The 21,645-nt window shown below is 35.3% G+C and overlaps 1 protein-coding gene across 1 annotated transcript in view; it reads left to right on the plus strand.

Annotated features, from left to right (window-relative positions):
- Positions 1-242: 242 nt before the first annotated feature.
- The window catches only part of LOC120350306, a 46,912-nt gene continuing 25,509 nt past the window's right edge, over positions 243-21,645 (plus strand). The window contains exons 1-2 of the mRNA XM_039422958.1: positions 243-404; positions 1,149-1,274. Of these exons, the coding sequence (XP_039278892.1) occupies positions 268-404; positions 1,149-1,274 (263 nt within the window). The 5' untranslated portion in view covers positions 243-267. The remainder of the gene's footprint in view (positions 405-1,148; positions 1,275-21,645) is intronic.

A 21,645-nucleotide genomic window follows, 5' to 3' on the forward strand; every position in this document is an offset into this window, starting at 1 on the left:
GCTATAAGAAAATGTTATCGATGCTATCCTCAAAATAGACTCACGTATTGGAAGCGTAGTGATATTCACTTGAAACTGACAGCATTAGTTGAAAGGAAAGCATTGGCGTTAGTTAAGAGGAATGCTGACAGCTAGAGCCTAGAGGTAGATCATGTATTTGAATAATAATGATGCTATTATTAGAATTTGCTGTCGAATTGCCACGACACTTGTACAATATTGATCAGTTTTTGGCACTATGCCAGCTAGGCAACTTTATCTTTGATAATGGTTCACGCATTTTCTAATAATATGGGGTGTAATAATATTATTAGGTTTTTTGTAATTGCGATCACAGTTCTCAATGTGTGTTTTTGCTCTGAAAGCAGAAGGTCATCAAGACTTTCCACATCTTCAAGAGCACAGTGAGTAAAGTTTTATTTCATTTTTTCGTTTTCCATATTTTTGTTGAAAAAAAACATCAAAACTTAACATAATTTCTCTTTCAAATCAAATCGTTTATTTAGCCTTAATAATAATAATAATAATAATAATTATTATTATTATGACAAAAGATAAAAACGTAGAAATTAGAATTACATTAGAATAAAATTTAATAATACAATAAAAATAACGAAGGTCCCCGCAAGGTTAAAAACCTGTGCGCAGAGGCCGAGTGTTTAAAAAATCTAGATATTTTAAAATTTAAGGATAAAATATAGAATATTTAGTTTAGTGGAAGGAAAAATAAAACAGATAGAAAATTACTAAATATGAAAAGAAACTTACTAAACTTGAAAAGAAACTAAAAACCAAGGAGGGTAAGGGAAGAACGAAATGTGAGTAATAAACAACAGGAGAGAAATTGTATCTTTGTATTGTAAATTACGAACTTTCATCCAGAAACTTGAAAGACTGGTGAGATTGACGTTGCGAACTTGCCAGCAATTCTATAGAATAGAATAGAATGACTTCTTTATTTGTTGACGTGGCGAAGCTTGTGGAAGTCTATAGTAGATGGGGTAGCTGTTGAATTGAAATATAATTACAATCGTGCTGTACTGAGGTAGGCTATCTCCATATTTTACGAATTATCAAATATTTAGGCTACTGTAATAATTGTAATCTATTCAGTATTCATGTTATAATTGTTCATATATTCATTTCAGGTTGAATGTAGAACTCTATACAGGACCAGAGACGATTCTTTCAAAACAGATAAGCTATGAAGGCGTTAGTTTGATTATTGGATCCAACTATGAGCGTGAATTGAAAACTTCAGAACCAATTTACAAGTAACAAACCTATATTCAAGTTTATTAATATGGCATTTATTATACAATATTAATAATCTAAACTATTGTATATTGTAATGAGATTCACTTGGAGCTATAAGCATCAATAATTGTGATGTAGCGCATCATCCATCCATTCAATCAATGCTGACAGATTATCATCAGTTTCTGCTGCCATGGTAGCCGATTCAGTCGATTTTCAGGTTTCACTCAACACTGATGCAATCATTGCATGCCGGGATGGATCCAGGACGGTTTCTTGCATATCTGGAAAAATTTGATGGAAACTCTTCTAGTTAATTAACCTCCAACAATCCCCCCACTACCGTTTTTATGAACGCTTTGTCCGATACATTGGTATTTACATGATTTAGAAAAGAAGAAATAACATCATCCAACCACCTATTGCTTGAATATATTTCATCTCAACTTGAGACAAACCGTAAATACGACGAGGTTCATTTTTGAAAATCCGAATCATTTGAATAAATTGCTCAATGTGTAAGGGGGGAAAAGAACGGCGGGAGAAGCCTCCACCAAAATGTGTAAGCACGATGTGCCTCCACCAATTATGTAAGGGGTATCGGAAAAGAACTATGATAACTTTTGTGAGGGGAAAAACTATTATTATAACAAAGAGAACAGAATAACTAGAAATTTAATTAATGAATGTTTAACATATATATATATATTATATATATATATATATATATATGAACAAAACAAGATTAATTTTTTTTTATAAAAACATGATTGATATGAATTAATGGGGAAAACACTCGCTTGCAGCTAATGATGATTCAATCTTTGTGGCTATGAAAATTTAAGAACAATGATTCAGTAGTCACCTACCTTTTTGAAATGGCTTCCCACTTTGGCATCCACTGGTTTAATCGCGACTTTAGTATTTTAAAAGAACAAATATTAACTGAACCAATGAATAGCTCAGAACCCGTCTCCCTCAACAATACAATTTTTTTATACTGCCCGATCTGTGACAGAATAACTGTATTATTAAACGAACCAAAATCCAGCCTTTTTCACTGGATCAGCCGGACTTAACTTTCACTCCTGTCCACAAGCGGCACGTTTTTTATTTAAAACAAAAGAGAAGCTACGTTAATTTTGACAACAAATGAAATAAACAATCTTTCTGTCGATGACAAAGATTGTTCAAAGACAAAAACACTGTTCATTAAACTTTTTTTAATTTAAAACTCTAAAATCCTGATCAATATGAGATAAATATACGATTCATAATATATATGCCCCATATGACCAGGTGACAAATGCTCAATTATTAGTGTTGACCAAATAAATTTTATGTAACAGGTACTTGACTAATCTGATAAATCTAAATGGGTAAAACCTATCTCAATGGGGGCATGGGACGGTCAAGCGAGAACAATACAATTTCGAGACCCTTTGGCAGGTAGATTTAGCACATTTTCGACCCTTGTGCAATGAAGCATATGTCCCCATCCTGTAATGTTTAGTAACGTTATTCTACACTTAGCATTTAAAATTTAATTAAATTTGTAAAAATAGAGCTCATTTAGAAAAATTGTTGAATTTCATCATCATAATGGAACACAATTTAGAGCCATTTCTAATATTAACAAGGAACAATGATAGTATATAGCTTTACTTTTCTATTACTATTAACAGGATATCTATACTATGTATAGTAGTATAGGTAGAATCGTAGAGGGTTTATAGTATGGTATTGGTATATAATATAGTCATCGAATAAAAAAAACATCAGGACAAACATCTTTGGGCCGCTGATTCCATGGATTGATTGGGCAGTTTTATGTCAAACAATTTATGTTTTTCGGGGCCCAGAGTAATAGGACTTGAGCATCACTTGGCCCAGCACAAGTGCGTTTACAATTTATTACGTGAGTGATAAGGGTGTATATCAATGTGTAATGCTATTTTTTACATTTATGAAAATTATGATGGTAAATCTCAAACTTGAAAATACTCCATTAATGATGAACTTACAAGTCTATTACACATTTGAATATTTATGAAACAGTTACTAATTTCTTAGTGCTACTTGATATTTTTCTAACGATACATATGTGGAGTTAAAGTTGCTGATCAGTGTTGGGTTTAGAAGTAAATTTTGAAAATATGCTTTGAATATATACTTATCTGAATGGGGGTATAAAGAGATCTATTGTTCAATATTGGTTGAACATTGACATGGGTTGACAGTTATTGTTTCTCATTCCACCGGCCTTGAAGGAGGGGTATTGTTCTCTCTTGACCGTTCCATGCCCCCATCCAGATAGGTTTTACCCATTTAAACTAATCTGTCTCATCAAAACTCATCTGATTAAAACTGTTGAATTTAGAATTGAGAAAAGTTGAAGATGAACGAGATGCAACAACCAAGCTTCTAAGATCAAGTTAAATTGTTCAAGTTTCAAATTCAAATTTATATTTTCATCTTGTTAAAATCTTTATTCAGAGGCTGTTGATTGTGTTGAATTATTATGAGAAATAAAAAAATCAATGTTTCAATTGGGTATAACTTTCAAATATGGTGATTTTATCCATGTTTGTTGGTATCTGAGAGGATACATTTTTCCACAACCTCTCCCCATTTTGATTTTTCCAACTACAGTATATTATCTTATCAAAAAATGAGAATTATTTGAATGCCTTTTTGAACATAATCGCAAAATTTTCAATACGTGGATATTGTTGCTCCATTATTGGAAAAAATGGAGTTTTGGAATAAGAATTTTGTAATTAATGGGTAGGAAACTCTCTATCTATCTCTTTTCTGTACAGGGCTACTTTTATAGAAATATAAATAAAAATAAAAATCTTAGTACCCTTTTTGAAATATTTAGTGATCACTTGAAAATGGCATCAATGTCCGAAACATGTTGTGATTAAATATTTCTTTTGATCAACACCAATGAACGTAAATAATATTGCAACCATAGACGAGGATTGGTCTATAGACATGTTTCATAGACAACATGAAACATGTTTGAAGAAAGGTAGGCCTACAAGAATAGCAGTAAAATTTTAGAGAAAGTGGAAAAAGCTAAACTTCTAGACCTCAAGAGAAAGACCTAGAAGAGGTAATTGCCTAGAGGAGAATGCAATTGTTTCCAAAGTGATTTTTTGAATTACTGTACTTGAAACAGTCGAAAGATTTAACTGCATTAGGCCTACTTACAATCTTAAATTTCAGGGTTTCCAAAAATTTAACACTTTTGTGAAAAATCAGTAGTATGGTTTCAAGACTTTAGACTGACTTTTTTGCTCAAAAACCCCCTCCCCCTCTCCCCCCTCGTCCATCCCGCCTCCCCTTCCCCCCGCCCACAGGGTGGGGGTGTTCTAAAAATAGATTTCCCCTTCCCCTTGTCCAGTGGTGATGAGGGGGATGAAAAGAGAGAAAGATATCTCTCTTTCACTCTCTCTTTCTAAAAATAGATTTCCCCTTCCCCTTGCCCATTGGAGATGAGGGGGATGAAAAGAGAGAAAGATATCTCTCTCTCTCTCTCTCTCAAATAGATTTTCCCTTCCCCTTGCCCAGTATAGATGAGGGGGATGAAGAAAGTGAGGAAAAAAATAATTTCCCTTTGAGGGGAAAAATTCCCTCTCTCTACATCTATACTGACAGATTGAAGTGAATCCTTCTATCTACATCTAATGCTATACTGGCAGATTAAAGTGAATCCTTCTCTCTACATCTAATGCTATACTGACAGATTAAAATGAATTGAGAAATTCCCCATCACTCTACATCTATACTGTCATATTAAAGTGAATTGAGAAATTCCCTCTCTCTCTCTCTCTCTCTCTCTCTCTCTCTCTCTCTCATCTAATGCTATACTGACAGATTAAAGTGAATCCAGAGAGAGGTCAATGATCTAAGTTCTTTTACATTTTTCATCTGCAATATCGTACAAGCATTTCCAAAGTTCATCGGAATTTTTAACAACAGATAATGGTGAATCATTTGTACAATCATAATGTAGATGGCTGCTGTCTAGTATATCAAGCAATTCGAATATCTCAGATAAAATTGGAAAGTGTACATTTTCTGTTTTTTTTAATGGTAAATCAGCATCTTGACATCCTGTTGAAAATTTAATATTCTTCGTAATTGAATCAAATTCGTTAAATGAAATTCCCATCAAGAGACGAGTTAATTTTTTGAATTTTGAAAAACCATAACACTGCATGTTAATGGCTTCCCAGATGTTTGACATGTGTCTCTGTTCTATAAATTAACAATGTGCACGTGTTGTACCTATAACAGTTGCTTGAAGACAGTCGTGTCTCGCCTGTATAAAAAAGATCACACCACACACGTTGCTGTTGACAGGTCTAGCTCTGACCGAGTACTAAACTAAAAATCGTGAATGGGATATTGGAATGAAAAATCATTTGAACACAGAAAAAGTTTATTTACACATTTCACCAGCACCACAACTATTCATAATTTCATCTTCAATTTTAATTAACTTATCTATACACAAATTATGAGGATGATAATAACATAGATAGTCTCTTATGTCATTTAAATTAACCATGCTGAGAAAAATGTCTTTTAATTGTTTCGCCAAACTATAATTTTCACGAGTTGATTTCCTAATTGCACTTTCATACTCATTATACCAATCAATACAGTTTTTTAACCTCACTTCCAACTCATTGTCAGCAGTCAACCGCTTTCTCAATAAAATTACTGAACTTCTTTCACCATGCTCGTCAGAGGTGTGTACTCCATCACACGATCGCTAATTAAAATGCAATAGGCAGAAGTATTTGCAGGTACTGCACTATTAAATTCCATTTCAATACGAACATCTGTCGATGATTTCAAATGAGTCGCTTGGTGCGAACAGTCCACAACAATCAGCGGTGTTGATTCACAAAACATTTTAAAGTCAATTTCTGTTCCGAATTCGCTATTGATTGAATGATTATAATACGAGGGCACGAAATCCAAAAACATCCAGTATAATACCTCCTTTTCACCTAGCAGATTTTCATATGGATAATACTCGCTGTTCAAATATACTTTAACATTGTAAATACTGCAGCTATCGAAATTAGATATTGATTTTTTAATTTTATTCTTACGATCAGTTTGAAATGCAATTATAACGTATTTTGGACTATCAAAACTCGATGTGGTGCGAACTGCCCAAGAATGGTTAAGTGAATTTTGCAAATTTGGTAATTCACAAATTTCCCAATGCCAGAAACCTAATTTCAGTAGAGTGGCAGCATCGAGCAGTCTCAAAAATTTCAGTCTTACGTGATCTTCTAAAGTTATGTAGGGCATTCTCCATTGCAGTTTTGTAATTTTCACACTAACGCTTGTTCCACTTGCGGACTCAACACAATTTAGGTCTGTCGGTGACCTCAATAAGATGAGTTCCTGTTTCAAATTTAAAATTATTCTTTGAAAATCTTCAAAAAACAGGAGGATTAATTTCAGCGGTACACAGAAAGTGAATTTATTATCCGTTAGCTCATATCCTGCTCTGTCAAAACCAGCCAAGTGATATGTGTTCTTATCGAGCGTATTCTTCACTAGTATAGCTTTAATTGTGGATGTTAATCCAATCAATCTTGATTTAGAAATTTGCTGACCTGCTAATTCATATCGTATTTCATCAAAAAGGTTGCCGATTACGTTACTGCTTAATTTATAGTCTGCCGCAACTGGTGCATCAGCCGGGTCTGTTCCCGGTTTTGTACAGTTAACTGTTCCCTCAATAAATATAAATGTTTTGCAAGGTAAAGAATAGACATCTAAAGAATTTATGCCAATACGTGCCTCGTCAGAGTTTTTTATTTCCTGTCCCGAATAAACTGTATGAGTGTGAAATTGGAATTTGGTTATATCATTATAAAACTGAAGGTCTGTCTCCACGTCCAGAATTTCAATAATTGCGGCCGCTCCTCCTCCTAACATTCCGCCAATCAACTATAAAACCTAACTTTTCTAATATTCTGGCACTTTTAGCCGACAAAGCACGTTTGTTTTTAGGTGTTGACGCTCTCACGTTCGTCTCTCTAATGACATTGCGTGTACACATCTTATTTGAACGTGGATTGAAAACAAGATAACCCATTATGTTTACTTTTGTTTTTCACGTATGTGCAACCTAATTGTAATTGTATCTCCACGGAAATCAATAAACGATCCGTTCTGGTCTGTTACCTTTACATTAATAGTTTGAATTTGATGCGTATTCGAAGGTACATAAATAATCGGCGATGGTACTTTGTTTATTAAATAGCTGCTAGGAACCTTTGGTAAAAATTCATAGATTATATGTTTTTGTTTCCTGTCAGAGTAACTACCACATGCTAAATTACACTCGAGTACAATACTACCAATGCTTGTTATGTTAACCAAATGCTGAGAATAATGCCATTTATTTGGTTCCAAAACAACATTATCAAAACCAAGTATCTTATCAATCGAATCAGTACGTGTTAAATCAATGGCTTTATCAGAATGAATTTCAATCTTCATAGTATTTACGTTTGCTCGTATAATAAGTTTATTCTTCTTCTTCTTATCAATATTCAATTTATTCTTTGAAGATTTTATAATATCCTCAACTTCATATGCGCCCGTATCCAGCTCAATTAATCTATCACCATATTTGAAGCTGGAATTTGTTCCTTTGTTAATGTTTGCAATACTATTGTAACTACAAAAATTAATCAATCCAATTTCCCATTCACGATTTTTATCCAATTCTATAATTTCTTGTAAATGTTTGTAGAGGTTACTTGTGTTAGATCTTAATGTAATAACAACCATCTTGTAATGTGTGTTCAGCACAAACACTTAATTACAACTGATTTGCAAGAAACAATAATGTAAGATGACCACAAAAATCGCTATTTAATGGTTGCATGTGCTCTACATTATAAAATATATTTACTCCAATTTCTTTTTTCCAATATTTGTCCAATTTGTATGGCGGTTGTAAATTTCCAATTGGATCAAAATACCAAACATTGGAGCCGACTTTTTTATATGCAACCCAATGTGTACCATCCTCGCTTTCCCTCACTAAATTCACAATGGCATTCTCGTTTTTTAGAATTTTTTTGGGTAATGCATCTAGCATATATATACCTCTTAGCCGAATCTGTAATAATTTCGACCAATCAATCAAATCATAATTACTCAATTCTCCTTCAATATTCATGTCTTCTTCTTCTTCTTCTTCTTCCTACTCTTCTTTGTTGTTCTACGTTTCTTAACTTGTTTTTGAGGGAATAAACTTACTCCATATGATGATGGGGGTGGTGGAGGGGGTGGAATTAAAACTCTCCCCCCACTAGTTATTTGAGAAAAAGGCTTCAAAAAATACCCTTTTCCTGCAATATGCTTTTTCAACTGAGCTATAGCTTTGCGTCTAATATCATTACTATAACTTCTCCTCTCATTCTTCTTCTTCTTCTTCTTTCTCGAAGACCCACCAAACGCCACTTTAGCTTTCATGACGTTTGTAACAAGATAGCTAAGTGCTTTCTTGGCAGGAGGTGTTTGTGGATTTTCGAAAATGTCCCACGCAGCGTTTGCTAGAGCTCTGTCAGCTACCGCTCGAGTTTTATTATCACTATTTTGTGTATACGCTATATCATGTACCTTACAGGCTCTATCTAATGAATTTATACCTTGATCACCTCTCTTTAACCTTTCATTAACCTTTGTGCCAGGGCCACACCACTGGTATCCGGGAATATGAATTTCATCTTGCAGATTATCAATTACCTTATTTAGAATAGTTGATGTGACATTACCTGCCAAACCTGACACACCCTTAAAAAGTTTTGCCACCGAACTCAAGATTCCTTTACCTCGTTTCCTCGAACTCTGCTTTCTCCTATATACCATTTTCTTACCTTTCAACTCAATGGTTGAACATTAACTGAGGTTAATTAATTAATTAATCATTACACCAACTTAATCAAAAGAAAATCGAATTGGTTTAATTTTCAATTGAGTTGGAAATGAATTCACACACTATTGCTATGATACATTGCTTGAATGATAAGAATATTATTTTAAATAACAAATAATCTGAAAAGGTGAAGGCAATTTGAAAAGGGGGAAATGACGCCACCATCGCGCCCACCCACATCTGCAGGAACACATGCCAAAACAGATGTGGGAGGGAACGAGTCACCGAAGCCAGCGCTTGGCTGTACTGTGTGTGTGTGTGTGTGTGTGTGTGTGTGTGTGTGTGTGTGTGTGTGTGTGTGTGTGTGAGTGTGTGTAGCAGTAAAGACTACTGAGCATGCTCGCAACAAACTATAAAAGGGGAGCTCACCTTATTTAAATATCATTCACAACAGAGTGTAAGCAGGCGAACCATTCTTCTGTGTTTCTACTATTCATTGTGAACTCATCAACAACAGGTAAGAATTGAAAACAATTTTTATAAAAACAATATTACAATTTATTCACTACTAATACTACTTTTACACATACATACATCTATACAATTCGTATCACATAAGTCGACGAATTGTATAGATATAAAAATTGTTAATGCTTAACAATTTTTATATCAGTCCAATTCCCTGACTTATGTGTTACCATCATTACAAAATTTTTACAATTAGCGTTAAATTGCTCTATTTTCTCCGTGCTAATGCAGGAAGCAAATCGTTGCGGTAAATATACCTCACTCACAGATTTGCTTCCTGCATTGGTAATTTTTAAAATAACCCGTCGTCCATGCATATTTGTTTGCTCCCTTGCTGCAATAATGGGGTAGGGAGTGTGTTCCTTTAATTCCCTCAGCGGGATCCAGGGTTTGGCTACAGGCTGGTTGATTAGTTGCACAAAGTCCAATTCATCCCCCGCTCACCGCACCTCCTCTACTAGTGGAACCATGGATGAGTTGCCATCCATTCCAGCACGTTTCTGTTGAAAAATATTTGATTAGTGTCTTATTTGTTTCAGATTATCATCAAATCAGAATCGGCAAATCATACTAGAGAACTTGATCAATAGATTATTGATCTCTACATCAGATTATTGTCATAATCTCAACTTGACATCATCATATTGGCATTCTCTGCATAGAGTGAGTAATATCAGTTATTGAAATAATATTTCCTTGCTATCAAATAATTTATGGATGATCGAGTACTTTAAACAATAATATCTCATAATTCAATTTCTAATCACTTCAAATAATATTGTAACAAATAATTGATGCATGAGCAATTACTTTAAACAATAATATCTCATAATTCAATTTCTAATCACTTCAAATAATATTGCTAACAAATAATTTATGCATGATCGATTACTTTAATCAATAATAATATCTCATAATTCAATTTCTAATTAGTTCAAATAATATTGTAACAAATAATTGATGCATGAATGTTCTAATCACTTCAAATAATATTGTAACAATAATTGATGCATGAGCAATTACTTTAAACAATAATAATATCTCATAATTCAATTTCTAATCACTTCAAATAATATTGTAACAAATATTGATGCATGAGCAATTACTTTAAACAATAATAATATCTCATAATTCAATTTCTAATCACTTCAAATAATATTGTAACAAATAATTGATGCATGAACATTCTAATTGGTTCAAATAATATTGGTAACAAATAATTGTTGCATGATTGATTACTTTAAACAATAATATCTTATAATTCAATTTCTAATTAGTTCAAATAATATTGCTAACAAATAATTGATGCATGATCGATTACTTTAATCAATAATATCTCATAATTCAATTTCTAATTAGTTCAAATAATATTGTAACAAATAATTGATGCATGAACGTTCTAATCACTTCAAATAATATGGTATCAAATAATAATAATAATCAAAGGCTTGCATGTGTACAGATTTTTTTTTTTTTAACAATCAATCATGGAAAAAATCTGTACACATACAAGTTAATAATATTTGTTGAAACTAACCTTAGTTTGAGAGTAGATTGACTCGTCCTCATCCCCGCTAACTTCATCCTCCTCCTCAAACCTCAACTTCCTCTTCCCCTGCTTCTGCTTGATGCTGTTTGAGAGGGTGGTTAGCACCGCTCGCCGCGGTGCCCAGGTAGCAGCTGGAGCCAGGCATTGAAGAGGGCTGTCCCCCAGCACGATCTCGCCGCCCGGTGATGGTGGTTCCACGTTGAGTACTGAGGGGACGGGTGCAGCAGCGGACGACTCAGCAGTGATGGCGGCTTTCCGCTGCCAGTAGTTGAGGATGCACTGGTGTGCTGGTGGGCTATCTGGTAGGATGTATGAAGATGGTGGAGAACTCATCACGAAGTATACTCAAATCTGACTCTGATGTTAATAACAATTTTCCTCTCATCACTTCTGTTTATATACCATACGTTTCTCTCTCTGTTCCAGGCTTGTGCGAGTGAGAGCGAAGCGTGCTACAAGGCAAAAAAAATTCAAATTTCTCCCCTACAACACATGCTCCCACATCGTTATCGACATCATTCAGAATTGTAAGTATTCTCTCTCCTATCATAAAAAACTGTCACATTCACTCAAACATCCTATATTTTCGAATAGCATTCTTGTACATGTGTTAGAAGACAAAAAAAAATCTCGTCTTGAACTCAGCATGGGACGGTGTCTGCTGAGTGACATCTACACCTGCTAGAACCTGAAAAAATCTCCTCCATGCCTCAACATAGGGCTCACTCAAACAATCTATATTTTGAATAGCATTCTCGCCTCTCGTGATGCTTATTGATTTCTAATATTATCAGTTATTAAATATTTCATTGTTTTCACAGCATTTTCTCACCTCTCAACACGGCTCACTCAAACAATCTATATTTTGAATAGCATTCCTGCCTCTCGTGAAGCTTATTGATTTCTAATATTATCATTATTAAATATTTCATTGTTTTCACAGCATTTTCTCACCTCTCAACACGGCTTCCGACCTCATAACCAGTCGAGCTCTCGTCGAGGCAACATACCTGAGAGGTTAACAAGCAATCTGAAAGGAAGCATACTCGGTATCTACACCTGTGCAGTCGAGGAGATACCTGTCATTCACGCAGCATCAACCAGTACATGTAAGTACATTTTTACTTTGATTTTATCCTCTGTGGAGGAGAGGAAAATTGTGCTCGGGGGACAATATTTGTCCTCGGAGGACAATTTTTGTCCTCGGAGGGGAGGATTTTTGTCATCGGAGGACAGTTTTTGTCCTCGGAGAGGACAATTTATGTCCTCGAAGGATAAAAAACCTTCTACAGCATACTGCATGCATGCGATTTTAGCTCATCTTTACGATGCGGTATATCCAGATAATCCTCTCCTCACCCTTCTTTCTCACACTCTTCATATAAACAAAATGGTAAATGTATTAATTTTTCAAATGGATTTTCGATAATATATTTGCAATAGACACATTGCAGATAGTATGGATTTTTATGTAAGAAATAACCATTCCTCGCAAAATACTCTGCTTTATCAGATAATGATTTACAATAGTCACAATGTAGATGATGTTTTTCAAAATACTCTCCTTGAACAGATGAATCTTCTACACGATTAAAAGTTGAATATCTTTCTTCATATTGGTGTAGAATATTATTATTGAAATTCCCCTCTTCAATTGTTATATTATCTTTCCTTCTCAATGCGCAGTTTGGACTGTACCTTGCATGTTCTATTGCTGGTATGTCACTTTCTTCCCATTTTCCCAGACAAATTGAACAAAATACACAGCGCACAATGTCTGGCGCACATGCGAATATAAATCCCTCTTTCGCCATGTTTTCCGCGGACAAATGTGGAGAAGATTTCGTCCATCTTTTATCAAAAGATAATAATCTTAATCTTTCATACAACATTATGTGATCTTGAGATATGATTTTCACATAGCCTTCTTCTACCAATGCCAATTCACAACTGATTAAAAAACATACAGTTGTACTCTATCACTCTAATTCTATGTCATCCTGATCGTTATTCTTTCGTTTTTCAGAATCTAACATCATGCCGAGGGAAAGAAGACTACACGGCGTCAATTCCGCAGTGGTCCGTCATTGCATAACCATCAACGATCCCGAGGAAATCAATATCGAAAACGTGCTCGAGAGATCGAAACGGTGCATTTTCAATATAATTAGGGAGCACGCTGCGTGCCATGATGCGAACGTGAAGTGGTTCATTGTGTTGAATGTTTTGTTGTATAAATTAGTGGTGATGGATGATGAGGTTAGTGAGACTGTCTCATCTCTAATAAATCTTCATAGTTACGCCAACATAGCGCTAAACGTGCTTGAGAATTATGAAGATTTTAACGATAATTTCATGTTGGCCGTGAGAAAAATCCTGTCATCTTTTGACAACTTTGTTCGACATGGCAGCGGTTGAGTTTTGAAGAAAATTGAGTCACTGGATGTGAACGTGATTAAATTTAATCCAATATTCACATCCAGTTTCATTCAAACACCGCAATTTCTTAAAAACAAACATTGCATTATAAATGTCAAAAATCTGTCTGACGAAAAATGCTTTTCATGGTCAGTCCTCATGTATTTCCATCAGAAACCAAGGAACTCAACCTTGAGTATAAAGTATTTTAGCAAGTTTGCTCACACACTTAATACGTGAGGTGTAAATTTTCCAGTGACGACACGCGATATTAAGAAATTTGAAATACTAAATCCGGATATTGCAATTCACGTCATCGCATATGACAACAAAAAGTTTTTCCCCTACCGCACAAGCATTTTCTGCACTTGTAAGCACCAAATTAACCTTTTAATGCTAAAAGCCGATGCAGGAAAAACTCATTTTTGTTTAATTAATACCGCGAACGGGAAAAACGGATTATCGCGTCTTTTCTCTCACCTTTCAAAACACAACAGTCAAGTACACATTTGCAATTTCTTTTTTCATAGATTTATATCAAAGAAATCTGAAAATTGTGATGGTAAAGCAAATTTGATGAAACATGAACAGCTTTGTTCCAAGTTTCAATCACAGCATGTTTCATATCCTAAACGCGGAGAGACAATTAAATTCAAGAAACTAGGCGCTACGTTGAAGAAAAAGTACACCATTTACATGGATTTAGAAACTTATGTTGTTAATATCGATAATAATGGTGATGATGATGAATCCGATTGGGATGAAATCACGCATAGCTATACAAAGAAAACAGCATGACATATTCCCTGCGGCTATTGTTTTGTTGTTATTGATGTGAACGGGGAAATCGCTTACAGACCTGTACTACATAGATCGAGTAGTTTAGATGAAAAAATCATGGAGAAATTTCTTCAGGAAATTACAGATCTCGGCGACATTTTGTATGAGGATATGAAACAAGAAATTCTGATTCGACATTTATCCGAAAGTGAAGAGCGGGAATTTCAAAATTCGGTAAACTGTGGGCTTTGTACTGAACCGTTTTTAGACAGCGATATTAAATGTCGTCACCACGCGCATGAAACTGGAAATTACCCATGTGCTGCACACGTTTCTTGTAATTTATTGGCTCGTACTCCAGAGTACATTTCGTGTTATTTTCACAATTTCTCCGGGTTTGATTCACATTTTATTCTGAAAGCGCTCGGTAAATGCAAAAAAGAAATTTCCTGCATCGCAAATACATCAGAGAGATTTTTGACACTTTCAGTAGGCAAAATTAAATTTTTAGATTCCTACAAGTTTATGAGCGAATCCTTGGAAGTATTGGTGCGTGATTTAGTGGAAAGTACAGACATGGAAAAGAAATTTGAATGTTTATTTTAGTGTTTCATGACCCCCCACACGAACACAGACAACTCTTGTTGAAAAAAGGAATATATCCTTACTCATACATGAGTTGTCCTGAAAAATTTGCAGAAACATTGCTTCCTCCCATCGAATGTTTTCATAATGATTTAACTGATACACCTCTGTCTCGTGAAGAATATGAGCATGCACAAAGAGTGTTCTCGACATTCAAGCTGAAATTGCTCGGTGAATATCACGATTTCTATTTATGTTTGGACGTGATGCTATTAGCGGAAGTTTTTGAATCCATGAGGTCTATGCTTTTTAGCTCATACAGCCTTGATGTCACTCATTTTGTTTCCCTCGCCCACTTTACTTGGAATTGTATGTTGAAACACACTAAGGTTGAACCAGAGTTGATTACTCATCCTGACATGCATCTCATGTTTGAGGCAGGGATGAGGGGTGAGGTGTCATTTATCGGTAAACGTTATTGTGAGGCGAATAACAAACATCCACCCAAGACATACGACCCTTCAAAACTGAGTAATTATCTCCTTTATATCGATGCAAACAGTTTATACTTGGAAGCTATGAGCCGAAACTTACCTGTTGGAAATTTCAAATTCCTCTCAGAGGAAGAAATTTCCAAGCTTGATTTCACGAATTTGGACAGCAATTCAGAAACTGGATATATAATAGAATGTGATCTCAAGTATCCTAAAGAGGTACATGATAAGCATGCCAGCTTCCCACTCGCGCCTCTTCACCAAACACCCCCGCACGAATTGCTGTCAAACTTTCAAACAAATGAGAACGGTCAAACTGGAACCAAGAAGCTCATGAACACACTTTTTGACCGTGAAAAGTACATTGTCCATTACCTCAATTTAAAGCTCTACCTTCAGCTCGGCTTGCAATTATCGAAAGTACATCGCGTCATTAGCTTTTCCCAATCTCCCTGGCTGAAAAGCTACATCGACTTCAATATCCGGAATAGACAGAACGCGAAAAATAAATTTGAAATATCCTTCTTTAAGGCCTGTTGTAATTTGATTTTTGGCGAGACGATACAATCTGTTTGCAAGCATATCAATGTTAAAATTATCACGGATGAAAAACGGTTAGATAAGTACATTTCAAATCCGTTATGCAAACGCTGGCAAATAATTAGTCCAAACATGATCGCGGATTTCTCTCGCAAGTTGGAACTAAAAATGAACAAGCCTGTCTATTCCGGGTTTTCCATACTGGAGTTGAGTAAATTCCATATGTACGATTATTTCTATTATAAATTACAAAAAATTATACCGTGGGATTGCGTTGAACTCTGTATGACCTATACCGATAGTTTTCTTTTGAACGTAAAAGTCGAAGACGTGTATCAGTTGATTAAAGAAAATTTGAACCTTTTCGACACTAGTAATTACCCTCCTTACCACCCATGCTTTTCCATGGAGAGAAATAAAGTTGTAGGAAAGTTCAAGGATGGGACAGCCTCGAGGCCGTCCATAAATTTGTAGGGCTTCAATCAAAAGTTTACTCTCATTTAGTATGTAACGAGAATGAAGAACCTGTAAATAAATGTGTAGCAAAGGGTGTACAGACCGGAGTGAAATGTAGAAAACTTAATTTTAATTAATATAAGAAATTGCTGATTGAACGTTGTGAACACATTGAAAAATTTAATATGATGAGGTCCTATAATCACACCATGTATCAGATTGAATGTGCAAAAATCTGTTTGAGTCCTTATGACGATAAGAGATATATTGCTGAGAACGGTGTGGACACTTTACCTTTTGGACATTATAGAGTGCCAACAATGCTCTGAATTGATTGCTCAGTATGTCCTGCAAGGAGCATCCATCACCACTAATTTTGATTTCGTGTTGTAAATATGAATATTATTAGATCTAAGATAGCATTAGAACTTCATAGTGTACCACGCGTTAACTATCCCACTCGCAAATATGAGTTGAAAAGTGAAAAAGACTTGCTTCAAGCCGATCTCATTGAGATGAGCAGTTTATCACGTTTTAATAAAGGTTATTGGTATATCTTAGCTGTTATTAATTGTTTTTCAAAATTCGCATATTGTGTACCATTAAAAGACAAGTCAAGTCAATCTGTATTTGATGCACTCGAGACAATTATTTCTAAAAGTAAGGGAGTAAAGTTGTTTCAATCAGATCAGGGAACAGAATTCATTAATTCTAAAGTTAAAGCATTATTAGATAGATACAATATTAATCATTACCATGTTTTTAGCGATAAGAAAGCTTCCATAGTTGAAAGGTTTAATAGAACAATTAAAGCAAAAATTTATAGATATTTAACTGAACGTGGAACCAAAAAATGGATTTCACAGCTAGACAGTTTGGTTCGCGATTATAATGCAACAATGCACACTTCAATTAGAATGAAACCTAAAGATGAGAGGAAAAAAGATTGTAATCGTGTTTTAATGTCTTTGAATTCTGCATTCAATAGACGATATAAATTGAAAAATTCAAAACCAAAATTCAAGCTAGGAGATGTTGTATGAATCTCAAAGAAAAGAGTTTTTTTTTGATAAATCTTATAACATAAATTGGAGCGCAGAGTATTTTGTGATCCATTCTATATTCCCTTCTTAACCTGTAACATATAGCTTGCGAGATCTAAACGGAGAAGTAATTAGTGGTAGGTTTTACGGAGAAGAAATTAAAAAAACAGAATTAAACGAATCAGAGAGACAAGTATATCTGATTGAAAAAATATTAAAGTGCGACAAAAAAGGATTGCTTGTTAAGTGGATTGGATTTTCAACACCTAGTTATATTGGTAGAAGTCAACTATTAGATGAAAAATAATCTATTGTAATATGTCATTGTAATACATTCCATTCATATCACATTGTAATACATTCCATTCAGTGTAAATATGACAAAGATTTGGTGTAAATATAATACGTCTTTATCAAAAATGGTTCTCAGTTTCATTTTAATCTGAAGTTTCATTTTCGTAATTTGCTAAGGCTTAGATAAGGGGGAACACATGCATTCTCATGAAGAGGGTGCGGGAGAGAGAGGGACCGATATATTGGAGTGAGAGACTTCTATCAGTGCACTGCTGTGAAAGGGGAGAGCGAGCACCTGTCGCCTGCATCCCGATGTCATAAGCTATACACACCCAGCGCGCAGCCTCCTCCTGCTTGATAACTTAAGAAAAATGATTAGTTCCTTATCAGATCACATGCTGTACACGTGACTAACATGAGTAATATCCCGATTGTGAATTTTGACAATGTTATAAGACAGAAAGAAATGCCAACATGGTGTAAAAATGGTAAGTTGTTACCTCATAATGCAAGGATCCTTATAATAGGCTCTTCAGTCTGTGGCAAGACCAATTTGCTATTTAATTTAATTTTTTCAAAGAATGGGTTGAGATTTAAAACTATATACTTGCATACTAAAAGCGACTATCAAGATAAGTACTTGTTTTTGAGAAAAGTCTTTTCAAAAATGAAAGATATTGAATTTCATATAAACAACAATTCTGAATCTATACCTCATCCAAACAAAATATCAGAATATTCTTTAGTTATATTTGACGACTTACAACTTAATCATGTACCTCAAATAAGAGAATATTTTACTATGGGACGACATTTTAATATTGACACTGCATATTTAATTCAGAGTTATGGAGCTACACAGAAACATTTCACTAGGGACAATGCAAATATGATTATAATCTTCAAGATAGATTTATTGAGTCTGAAATTAATTCACAAAGATCATGTTGGAGGAGATATTTCTTATAGAGATTTCACTAAACTTTGTCATAAAGTTTGGAATCGTAAACCTCATAATTTTGTAACTATTATGACCGAGTGTGGAATTAATAGCGGCAAGTACCGAGATTCGCTCGATACGTTTCTTACTGTTCAGTAGAGATTAATTCTTTGTGCAGTCATGTTGTCTAAAACACGCAGCAGAAAGCTGAATAGAAAGAACGTTGGTTTAATTGATAAGATTAAGAAATTGAGAAAGTAATCAGCGACAAGCATAAAAGCTTAGTTAATTTTGAAAAACGATCGGAGGAATACAATAGGAAAACGCTCTCACCGTTGATAGAGCCCATAATTGAACTGGGAAAAAACAAATCTAGTTTTCACTCTAATCATGGTGTAAAACCAAAAAAGGAAGAGGTAAAAGAGGAAGAAGAAGAGAGCATGGAGATTGATAATGAGGAGTTGAGTTATGATAAAAGCTATAGGAGTTCAACAGGCAATCTTTTAAGCTCAACTAAATTCGAAAACAGTTTACTTGGTTCTAGTAAAAACAATGAGGTGCTGTCACAATATCTAAAAACGTTTCATGCGGAAAAATTGAATAATTCAATTAGTTATGGAATTTCATACAATTCTAAAGATGACATGTATTATTAGCATGTCCTATTCCACCCTCTAGGTTTTCTAATAATTGCGAAGTATTGCTACGACGCGGACTAGCTACAGTCAGGTATGGGGTGGGTCGGTGACCGTATTGACTGGTGGAGATACTGGACCTACACTTCTCCCCTTGTCCTGATTCTTTACCCTCTGTCTTTGGCGGGAGGTATTTAATTTGAAGGGAAGAGTGTGTGCCCGTGCCGTTGTTGGCCGATTCGGCCCTCGGCTCTTGGAATTCAGGTTGGGTGTTAGGGAGAATTGAGGTAACCTTAACCAAGGATACGGATCCGGATATCAGATCCCCACAAATTTGTAAAGGTAGTATGCAATCTGAACCAACTGCGAGTTGACGGCGAGCAAAGCTGTACCTGCAAGCCCGGGATGTGGTTTTTCTATGGGGTTTAAGGTGAGAGCTATGGGGTAAAGGTATGAAGGAACTATGGAGTTATTTGTAGTATTCAAGATGTAGCTAAATAGGGCACGGTATAGGGTGTAAGCTATAGAGAATAGGGTGCAGGGTATGAGGTATACGGTATAGGGTATAGGGAACAGAGAATCAATAATAAGATTATTATTCTCTACAGCAAATAAATATCTGCTCAATAATCCACAATCTGAGAATTGCGCTCTAGCTCTCAGCAAGCTGGACCTGCTAGCTAAATACAGTATATAAATTTCAATTATATGATTATTAAAGTTTGGAGGATGAGGTTTCGGGTGTCGGATTTCTGAATCGCGAGCCTGCAGCTGCGAAAGGATTTTCAGCAATTCTGAAACTGCTAAACAGGATTTCCGCGCTAATCTGATGACTGCGCGCCGGTTATTAAGGGCCAATCTGTGACTGCCCTTAAGGGTATGGTATGGGAATCACTCTCAATCGTCCGAAACGCTTTTGAATTAATAGTCAGTATGTCGACTATTATGAGAGGATAGAAAAGATTTTTCACAGACACAGTCTGTAGAATAATATCGGGAAGACAACAGTCTGTCGTCGTCAGGGTAGGAAAGGATTTTTCCAGGATTTTCAACAAGGAAAATATCGAGTCTGAGACTCCTAATTCAGGAAAAGATTTCAATAGACTTTTCCAAGTAATTGCCAGTCTAAGGACTACCACAAGATCGATCTCTAATTTGCAACTGAGATCACGGGAAAATTCGTGAATTTTCCACAGGGAAAACCAGCAAATAATATTTGCTATTAAAGAAGACAGGTTTCTAAGAATCTTAGAAAGGATTCGCGGTTCTGAAAACCCGCGACTAGGATGATCTCGAATCTGGAGTCTACCAACTTCGACAAGGACGAACTCAAGCTGTACCTGAGTTCTCTAGGAAATGATTGAAATTTTCCTACTAGGAATTACAGCAAGTCTGAAACTGCTAAGAAAAGTTGAATACTGGGCCACTCTATAGTATGAAAACCAAGCAAGGAAAACTTACTATAAATGATAATAATTTCTCTGCAGGGACAAAAATTAATCGAGAAAACTATTCTCAAAAGGAACAGGGATTTTCCCACAAGAATAAAAATTAATTGAGAAAAACTATTCTTAAAAGGACAGGGATTTCCCTACAAGAATAAAAATTTAATGGAGAAGAATTACTCTTTGAACTAAAGGCCACCTTACTACAGAGAAGGAAAAATATACGGACTACCAGTCCTGACATACAATTACCTGAATCGACATGGATACTGATACGGAGAATAGCGAACCGATTCCCACTTCCCACATTATAATTAAAAACGTTGTGAAGCGACAGAGTCGAGGATTATAAATTAAGTACTCAAAAATAACCCACTATAAGAGCCTAGCTAAATTCCCCACTCAACTATTTGTAGCACAAACTTGAGATCCCTTACAGGTTTCAAAACCAAGGATAACTCGTTCACCCCCAGTGATACGAATTTAGGAAAAATAACCAACAAGAAAGAAAATCCCCCAGGAAGTTCTATCTTCAAATACAGTCGGCAATTCGACATACAATATTCCATTCACTAAAATACAGAATAGAATATTAACCCTCTAGTACACCACTATTAGGAGCGCCGCTTGGAACGCAGCCGTACACGAACCCGTTCACCAAACAACTGCTTCTCTCCCAGGTCTTCTTGGAGCAGCCCTCGGTCGCTGAAAATTAGGAGGCCGGGGAAAAAAGATTGCCGACCAATGGGAG

This window comes from Nilaparvata lugens, chromosome 3, assembly GCF_014356525.2.
Source record: "Nilaparvata lugens isolate BPH chromosome 3, ASM1435652v1, whole genome shotgun sequence".
Classification (NCBI taxonomy): Eukaryota; Metazoa; Arthropoda; class Insecta; order Hemiptera; family Delphacidae; genus Nilaparvata; species Nilaparvata lugens.